This window comes from Balaenoptera musculus, chromosome 15, assembly GCF_009873245.2.
Source record: "Balaenoptera musculus isolate JJ_BM4_2016_0621 chromosome 15, mBalMus1.pri.v3, whole genome shotgun sequence".
NCBI lineage: Eukaryota > Metazoa > Chordata > Mammalia > Artiodactyla > Balaenopteridae > Balaenoptera > Balaenoptera musculus.
The window spans coordinates 80,700,355-80,710,263 of record NC_045799.1 but is presented as its reverse complement, the minus strand read 5'-3'; the positions used below and the strand labels follow the sequence as shown (position 1 = coordinate 80,710,263).

The window sequence follows — 9,909 nt, the reverse complement described above, 5'->3', positions numbered from 1 at the left end:
TCCAGGTGGAAGAGACACGGGGGGGCCGGCCCACAGGGCTGGTGAGTAGGTGTCCTGCTGCTTCTCCAAACGGACAAGTGGGAGCTGACATCCAGCCTGGGCTCTGAGGGCTGAGCCTGACAGGGGCTATGTCCACCCAGAAAATAGGGGGCACCTTTCCCTAGTTCGCACAAGCATGGGCTGGCAGTGGCCCTAGCGAGGCGAGTTGAGTTTTAACGTGCTGAGTTTGGGGGCCTCCAGGAGATGAGGATGCAGCGGTCCGAGGGGCAGTAGGTGGCAGCAGCCTGTGGCGCTCAGAGGATTCGGGCATTCAGAGCAATAGGACTGAGCAGCAGAAGCACCGCCCTGTCGGCGATTTCCAGGGTCCAGCTTTTGCACGCACCTTTGATTTTTGCTCTCGGATCTGCAATCCTCACCACATTCAGCCCTCTGACGCTAGACCTGCTTATAAGAAGACCTTGGTCCCCTATTGCCACCCTTAGCCTGGGGGCTCCCCAAAGTCCCACAAACGACTCCTCCTCATGGGTTTTCTCATGAGCCCTGGGCTTCCAGCGGGGAGCTGAGTTGAAGATGATTCCTAGAGTCAGGGATGGGGAGAGAAAGGTGTCGGGGACCAGAGCCCTCGCTCACCTGGACAGCTGCCTTTGGGCAATGGCCTCTCTCCAGCTCTAGGAGGGGTCTGTGCCTGCACACACGTGCGTGTACCTGGTGTGTGCACAGGAGTGTTGAGCTGAGCATGCCCCTCCCCCTCCATCCCAGCCCCTCCACTCCTCAGCCCTTCCACCACAGCACATGATCCACCTTCACCCCTTTGCCAGGCTACCGCTCACAGCGCCCTCCCTGCCTCTCAGCTTGGTCTAAATCCTTCCTCTTGTTTCAAGGCCTATCGACTCTGCATGGATGTCCCTGAACCAGACCTTCAGCCCCCACTCGTTCCTCAGAGCTGCTGACTTTGGATCATACGGCATCAGGGGCAATTCCTCTTTATTTACATCCTTCTTAAGGATCCTGTAAGTCCAACTAAGGGTGAAAGTGATGCCTAACCTGGCTGGCCACCACCAGGGCCAGCATCGACCCTCACCTATGAAGTTTGGTTGTCATGGATTAGGACTTAGTGAGAATAAAGGACACAGCTGGGAAAGTGCGACCTAGGTCCTGCAAAAGTGCAGATGGACAGGCATCAGAAGGTCCAACCTTGCCCTCACGCGGTCATTTTGTAACAGCTCCTGCAGGGCAAAAGGCCCCTTTGCACCAAGGCACCAAACCACACATACGTTCTCAGTGTATTAGTCAGGAAAGCCTGGGTGATGCTGTAACAACTTGACCCTAACATCCCAATGGCTGAACAAAACAAAGGATGTTCAGTGCTAGTTAGAGGCTTGGTGGTGGGGAGTGTCTTCTGCACTCAGGGATCCAGGCTGACAAAGGCCCAGCCTGGAGAACATCTGCTGTGGCAGGGACAGAGAGGGCTTGGAGAGAACTCATACTCTTTCTTTCCTCTTTGTCCTGGACGTGCCACAGCTCCTTTCTGCTCAGAGCTCACTGGCCAGAGCTAGTCACATGACCTTGCCTAAGTGCAAGAGAGGCTGGTAAGGGAGGTCTTCTTTGTGCCCAGAGGGGACAGGAGATCCAGATGTTGGTGAGCACTGGTAAAGTCTACCATACTTATTCATGCCTGTTCAGGGAAAGTTCTACAGTTAATTAAATCCCTTTCTTGCCTCTGAGGTTCAAGAATCATGGTCTCAGGGCCATAGGTAGTGCTTTCTGCTTAATTATAATGTTTCTACTAGGTGCTACCCCACTCTCTGGCTGGATCCCGCTAGTGATGGGGAACTCACCCCTCGACCCACCATGCAGCTAAATCCAACTGTGGACAACCTATTTCAAAGTTCTTCCTTATATTCAGCTGACATCTTCCATCCACTGGCCCCCAATTCATCCCTGTGGCTCAGAGAACAAGTTTAATTCTTTTTTCCTGCATGGTTTTTTTTTTTCCCTTTCCTTTTCTAAGCCCAACGTCTCTCTTGTTACTTACCTGCCCTGATGGCTCTCCTTTTCACTCACAGTTGGTTTGTTTTACCAACAAGCTCTCATGTAGGAGCCCCAAGTGCTGAACTGCAGAACTGGGCAGTGGAGGGGGTATGGCGAACCAGGGTGGGGAGCTCTAAGCAGAGCCCCCACCACAGACCCCCAGCTAGGGGCAGCTAGGGAGGGCTATCGTTGACATGGGTTCATTGTGTCTAAACCCCCTACATCTTCATGCCTGTGCGAGGATAAAGCTTGTTAAGCCAACACTCCCCAGGTGTTGCCTCTTCTTTATTTTATAGCTGTAATGGACTGAATGTTTGTGTTCCCCCCAGATGCATATGTTGAGATCCTAACCTCCAAGGTTTTGGTATTAGGAGGTGGGGTTATTGGGAGGTGATTAGGTCATGAGGGTGGAGCCCTCCTGAGTGAGATTAGTGCCCTTATAAAAGAGACCCCAGAGAGCTCCCTTGTGCCTTCCACCATGTGAGGACACAGTGAGAAAACAGCTCTCTGTGAATGAGGAAGCAAGTCCTCACCTGGCTACGAATCTGCTGGCGCCTTGATCTTGGACTTCTAGTCTCCTGAAGTGTGAGAAATAAATTTCTGTTGTTTTTAAGCCCCCTCATCTATGGGATTCTGTTATAGCAGCCAGCCAGACAAAGACATCCCCTTTCTTCATTTTTCCCAGTAATCTCATTAAGTTCTTAGGGAAGCATTTGTTTAGCTGTGGCTGCATTAGTCAGCAGTCAAACTTCTTATCACCACGTTTGAGTTAGGCTTTTGGCATTGGCAGTTGGGCAGACTCCATGTTTTTAACGTTTTTTAGGTTTTGCTTTTAATACTTCATTTTCCCTTCCAAATTTGTGTTTGGCTATGTGTGTGTGTGATGGCTATGGTGGTAGCCATCTAATTTGCTGTCTACTTTTTTTGTGTGTGTCTGTGTCATCATTTCTTTATTTTTTACAAGAGAAGACAGAGACAGTTGACTTGCTAAAGCCATACGTGAATGTTAATGCAAAAAAGACCCAGATGCATGAAGTATTTGTCTTAATTTGCTGTCTTCTGAACGTCTATTTCACTGCCAAAGTTTAGGGAAACAGGTATGCTGAGCAAGGAAGTGTTCCCTTTTATAGGGCTGGGTGGAATTTTGCGGGTGTCCAGGTAAAGAAGAAAATTCAGAGTCGGCATCTTCCATTATATCCACATTCTGCTCATATTTTGCCCCTGGCCAAGTACAGAAATCTTGGAGCAAAACAAAGAAGGCCCTTTGTTGCAACTGTCCTGCTATGTTGAGTCAATCCAGCCCATTCCTGTGCTGGCCTGGGATCTGGAACAGCTGGGAGGATGGGCTGTTAGAGAGATCAGTATGAAAACCAGGCTGTCCCTACTATTGCTTCCCTGAACTTCTGGGAGAATTGCAGGATCCATGTCCTATAAGGGTACTCACGGGGGAGGGGGAGATTTCTGTTTTAGATTAACAGGAGGGTTTATCATGCCAGAAGGTCAATATTTACCTTGGCTTCAGCTTGATGAGTATTTACTTCTCCGTTCAGTTGGTCTCTCTGCTGACTTCAGCAGAAGCGAAGATCTGCTTTTTGTCTGCCCAAGAGGATGCTGACTGATATTTTCTTATCAGAAAGGCCTGGAAACATAGTTGCGGAGGAGCCCACTTCTCTAGTGTGTGTGTGTTGGGGGGTTTGTCTACCTCCACCAAGAAATCTGATCCCTCTTTGTACAAACAACCCTGTTTCTAAGGCGCTTTTGAACTTACAGACGGGGGAGAGAGCACAAGATCGCAGACAGATCACTTCTCTCATCTCCTTATATGAAAAATGGGGAGATTCTGAGAACCCTGATTGTCTGTGTCAGAGTTGTGGTGAGAGGTCGAGGAGCTAAGGGCTCAGTGGCGCCCTGCTGACCCTCATTTGTCCAGTTTCCATTTTATCGAGGTTTGGGGGTGGGGGCACGCTGTATGATGCCTGAAGATCACCAAGGAAGAGAGGAGGAGGGAGCCAGAACTATGACCCCAGTCCCAACTCCAAGGCTTCAATGCTTGATTTCTTGGGCTCTTGGGAACAGTGGCTTCTGTCTCTCCTGGGGCTTTAGCATGTATTTGGTGAGTGCCGCGGGCACAGTATAGAAATACAGAGACCAATACTCATGTGGAGTTTGGATCAGAGGCCAGCCGGGGTGGCTGACGTTTGAGGAGGCACTGGACCTTCTGAGGGCACCAGTACGCCCTTTAGTTCGGGACTGCTCAAACTTTCCCGCTTTTGCCGCCACTCACAAGTATGTTTTATCTTGAAAAATAATGCAAATGGCGCATTCTATTCAATACTATTCCCTTATTTGTTTTAAAATAAAGTTTCATTTTAAATTGTTGACCACAGAGAAAGATGTACCAGGTTTATCCCGGGGCTCCAGAGTCTCCTGAGAAAGCTCCAAGCGCTCCTGGGTATGAGCCCGCTTGGGGCTTTGAAAAGGGAGCCATTCTTCAGTTTTATCCTTCACCAAAGCTCTGCAAATAATAATCATTAACATTTATGGAGCATTACAATGTGTCAGGCACATGATTCCAAGCACTTTGTGTGAATAATTCATTGAATTGTTTTAGCAAACCCATACATTAGGTACAGCTATTATTCTGATTTTATGGATGAAGAAGCTCAGAGAGGTTAGGTAACTTGTCCAAGGTCACACAGCTGGTACCGGTTGGAGTTGGACTCTACTACCTGATGTCCTCTGGGGGCGAGGGAGGGGTTAGAATGTGATACCACAGACTCCTTCTGCATTCTTCTCGGCTCCCATGGCCTCCCTTACGGGGCTGCTGCCGCTGGAAATCTTGCCTACAAGAGTGATGGCTTGCTAGGGTTGGGTTTATCCACAGCTGCCTTGGTGATAGAAGTGGAGGATGAAGGGAAAGTGAATTATAGAAGGCCAGAACTGGAAAGGTCTTCAGAGACAAGCCAGTCCACTCTTCATTTTACAAATGAAGATGTTGGGGAGGAGCGGAGAGGGAAGGGGTTTACTCCAGGTCGCCCAGCAAGTCAACAGGGGCACCAGGAGCAGACCTGGGGCTTCTGCGTCTGGGTGGTTTGTGTGATATCACATTTCTTGATTTTCTGCGTCTTTGTCTTTTTAATCCCTTGCCCTCTAAATGGAACCTCCTCTTGTTTGCAGAGTGTTTCTCCAGACTGCCTGCTGGCTTTTTAAAAATTTTATTTATTTTTGGCTGCTTCGGGTCTTGGTTATGGCATGCAGGATCTTTCGTTGCGGCACGCAGGCTTCTCTCTAGTTGTGGCAGGGGCTCCAGAGCACAAGGGCTCAGTAGTTGCGGCGCGTGGGCTCTCTAGTTGTGGCGTTCAGTCTTAGTTGCCCCGCAGCATGTGGGATCTTAGTTCCCCGGCCAGGGATTGAACCCGCGTCCCCTGCACTGGAAGGCGGATTCTTAACCGCTGGATCACCAGGGAAGTCCCCCTGCTGGCTTTTGAAGGAAAAAAAAAAAAAGCCCATTTTAACGCTTCCTAAAGAATAGTGTAAGCATCCTGAGGGTGAGAACCATGTTATTTGCTTCTCTAAGAGCGTTCACTGCACCAGGACAGTGCTGGACACGCAGAAGTTTCTCAATACATGTTCACAGGGCCAGAATGAACTTTTTGTCCAAGAAGTGAAACAGAGGACCAGACTAGACCTGCCTTAGTCCTGAAGTTTCTGGGATGTATTAATTCTTTTCCTAAAGCTTTTCATCCTAAAAGAATCCTGCAGTTACGGAAGAGTGGTATCCTTTCCTGTCCTTGGTCCCTCTAGCTTGGGTGCAGCCCATGGCACTGGAAAAATGAATTTAAGATAAAAACTAAATTCTTGTTCCCTTATTGCAATGTCTACAGCATAAAGCCGATTTACAGCAACATGGAATTCCTCTGGTCTTTAAGATCTCACTATGCAAGTAAAGGAGGGAAAGGAGGAAGACAGATGCGTACAAATTCCTGGCGGGGGGCGGGGGGGGGAGGATGACCTCATCATTTATTGGGTGTTGGAAAACAGCCCAAGGAACACAGTTCAGATTCCTTTTGGGGGAGGCACTGAAAATCCCCTGATAACCCAAATTCTCCAAATCTTTTAGGCCTTGAGAAAAGGATGGAGGGCGAGATGAAGGAAGTGGTCCTAGGTGCAAGTGACGTTTCCCATTAGGGGGCTGTCCACTCTGAGATGGGCTCTGTTCATCCCGATTCCTAGATGGAAATTCTGGACTTGGGAAGTGTGGAAGTTCCATTTAAAAGGCCCAGGCAGGGGACCGCAGTCCAGTGGTTAAGACTCCACCCTTCCACTGCAGGGGGCGAGGGTTCAATCCCTGGTGGGGGAACTAAGATCCCACTAAGATTCTGCATGCCTAGTGGCCAAAAAAAGAAAAAAAAAAAAAAAGAAATAAAAGGCCCAGGTAGGATTTGAGGGAATTGAATGGCTGGTTTGGGGAGAGGATAAAGGGGGTTGGAGATGATATCTTGGTATTTGTACTCAAGAGGGTACATAGGGGAAATGTACATATGGATACATATTGGGATATGTAAACAAGAGGACAAAAGCCCTGGGAGCGGCCCTTTCCCTCCACATTTTCAACAGCATCTTCCGGTTCTTCCTTTAAGAACAATCCCGCAGTTCTTGAACAAAATGGGTTGCAGTCGACGGAGCACTTCCATACCTGATGGCTTCTCTCCAGACCTACTGGCATTTTACGGGACTAGGAGCTCCCCACTGTTAGCAGGGACAGAGCTGGCCTCAGGACCTCTGCCAACCCTTGGTTGCTCTGGGGAGAATTAGAAAAAGACTTTCTCCCTGGGGGAGTGGGGCACAGGGTGGATTTCAGGTTCCCCCTGCTTTGTGCTGGGTACAAGCCCTATGGGGATCCTGCGGTCCAGAAAAAAGACCAACTTGGGGCCAGGCTGGCCTTGGGCTCAGTGTGCGATCTGAGACCCAGCCTTCCCATCTGTAAAAGGTGGGACTGTATTACATCTTCCCCCAGGTCCTTCCCAGATACGATGCCTCAGGAATCTGTGAGTCTAGGGACAGCTTCTCACCCCACATCAAATGCTTCCTTCCTTCCCAGCTGCTTCTCAGCTTAGAGAGACAGCTGGCAAGGTAGAGGCTGGAGGTGAAAGGGGGATAGGATTCTGGGGAAGTCTGGGTGTGCAATGGTTTGGTCAAAAGAGCCTTGGACAAGGAGTGTGTATTTTTTCTGCTTAACTTTTTTGAGCCTCAGTTTGTACCTCTGAAAAATGGGAACGGCACCACCTTATATAGAGAGCAGTGCTGTAGGGATTAAACAACATTGCCCAGGTGAACTTGCCAGGCACAGAGTGGGTGCTCCGTAAGCACTTGCGACCCGAAGAGGGTTTGGTTGGGAAGGTTCTAAAGAGTGTGTGTGTTTGGGGACCCAGGCACAAGATCTGGCTTTCGGGGCGCGCGGCTCCCCGGACTCCCAGCAGAGAAGGAACCCCCAGCTCTGCAGCCACTGCCGCCTCCTCGGCCCCGGACCGCCGAGGGTTAATGAGAAAGCCCCACGCCCCCTTTGACGGCGCAGAGCCCACCTCGCCGAATTTGAAAAGGCGGCCCTGAGAGGCGTGGGCGCCCCCCAGACATTTCCAGCTCGGACCTGGGCTCCGCTCGCTCACCGGCGCGCTCGCTCGGCTCCCGGCGGGGGCCGCGGGTTCGGTCCGGCCGTCGGTGCGCTCCCGACTGTCCTGCCGCCCGGGACTCCGGGTCCCCGCGGGCGGCCGCGCAAGATGAAGCTGGCTCTGCTTCTGCCCTGGGCGTGCTGCTGCCTCTGCGGGTCGGCGCTGGCCGCCGGCTTCCTCTACCCCTTCCCGGCCGCAGCCCTGCAGCAGCGCGGCTACCCTGAGCAGGGCCCCGGCTCTCCCGGCAGCGGCTACGGGAGCCGCCGGTGAGTAGCTGGGGGCGGCAGGACCTGGGGGCGCGCGGCAGCCCGGGGCTGGGGGCGCGGGCAGGTGGGGTTTGGGGCTTGGGATCTTGGGATTGGGGGTTGGGGGCGCGGGCTGCCGGGTCTCGGGGCGGTCTGGGGCTGGGGGCGCGGGGGCGGGGTTTGGGGCTTGGGAAGGTGGGATTGGGGGCTGGGGGCGTGGGGCGGTCGAGGACTGGGGGGCTGGGGTCGCGGGGTGATCGGGGCACAGACAGTGGGGGCAGGGGGCTCGGGGCGGAGAGACTGAAGGTGCGGGGCTGGGACTGCGGTGGTCTCTGGCCGCGCCCACCCCCCCTTCCTTTCCTTGCTCTCCCAACCTTCGCCCCTTCGGCTCCCGAATCCGGGTGGAGGTGGCTCAGACCTGCGGCGGGGGCGCGCGAAGGGGTGACCGTGGCTGGCTGGGGCTCGGTGGCTCAGTTCCTGGACGTTTACCGGCTCACGTGGCTCCGCCGAGCTCACCTGCGCGGCCGCGGCTTTGTGTTCGGAGCAGGTTCCCGCGATGCCAAGGCCTTGCATCCGGGCCCCCTACTCTCACGCCGGCCGCCAGGGACGCCGGAGGGGCGATTCCGTCCGGTCTTCGGGGCTGGGCCCGCGGAGGAGCCTCGGCTGCGTCTCCCCAGCCACCTGGGAACTTGGAGCCGGCTCCGATCGCATGAGTCCGTGGTGGGGTCGCAGAGGGAGCAGGGTCACGGAGCCCGCGGTGCCCGGACCCACCCGCGGCCTCCTCCTCCGCCGGCAGGTGGCGCCCTGGCCACCCCAGGACGGTTAGGGCAGCAACTTCTCAATCCGTGGTTGAATTCCCCCAGAAAACGCGTTAAGTACTCAAGTAAAAGTTGCCAAATCCCTCGTCTGCGTAACTCATTCGAATTTAGCTTTTCCCATTTAATAGTAACTACGACTCACACGGCTGTAACAGCCTTCTAGAACACACAACCTGCATTGGTAGCATCCACCTCTTTTGATCCTAAAACCACCCCAGGGTTCGCTATTAGAGTATTATCTTTCCTTTAGCGGAGGAAACTGAGGCTCAGAGAGAGGTCCCCAAATTCGGTGGCAACTCAGGACTCACCTCGTGTCTTCTTTCTCCAAATCCTGTGCTTTCCATGGCACCACTCTGCGTATCGTTTATGGAGCAAGGCAAGAGACAGGTCCCAGTTCTTCTGTCCTCCATGGTGTTTACCAAGCCAGGGAGGGCTATCAAGATGAATTCTGGCAGCGTCTTGCATCAAGGAGACAGGGGTGTTTTGTGTTGAGAAGAGCGGTACACTTAATGGCTGGATAAGGCCGTTCTCAGAAGAGCATTTAAAGTGCTTCAGGAAAATTTTGCATGCAATTTTATTTCCTTCATTTTGTTTGGAAATTTTGTTTGTTTGTTTATTTCCTTCATTTTGTACTTCTCCAAGGCTTCTATTAGTATTACTCTCCAAACACCCACAGTAGTGTGGACTCTGCACACTTCCATAGGAACATATTTTAAAAACTAAGCTTCTCAAATCGCAGAATGATATGTCTAGCATGATCTCACTTATGAAAAAAATTGATCTATGTCTAGATATATATATATATATATATATATCCAGAAAAAAAGTTGGTAGGAAACCATTTTTGGCAGTTACCTATAGGGAGAGACCTGGGGCTGGACTAGGGGAGAGAGTGAAAGAGGACTCCCATTTTTTCCCTGTCTACTTGTGTCTTTTTTTTCCTTATAAATTTATTTATTTATTTTTTGGCTGCGTTGGGTCTTCGTTGCTGTGCGCGGGCTTTCTCTAGTTGCATTGAGCGGGGGCTACTCTTTGTTGCGGTGCGCTGGCTTGTCATTGCAGTGGCTTCTCTTGTGGAGCACAGGCTCTTGGCGTGCGGGCTTCAGTAGTTGTGGCACGTGGGCTCAGTAGTTGTGGCTCGCAGGC

The 9,909-nt window shown here is 51.9% G+C and overlaps 1 protein-coding gene across 1 annotated transcript in view; it reads left to right on the top strand.

The window, feature by feature from the left end:
* Window positions 1-7,754: 7,754 nt before the first annotated feature.
* COL26A1 (collagen type XXVI alpha 1 chain) overlaps window positions 7,755-9,909 on the top strand; it is a 173,450-nt gene continuing 171,295 nt past the window's right edge. Inside the window, 1 exon segment of the mRNA XM_036827463.1 lies at window positions 7,755-7,966. Within this exon segment, the coding sequence (XP_036683358.1) occupies window positions 7,809-7,966 (158 nt within the window). The 5' untranslated portion in view covers window positions 7,755-7,808.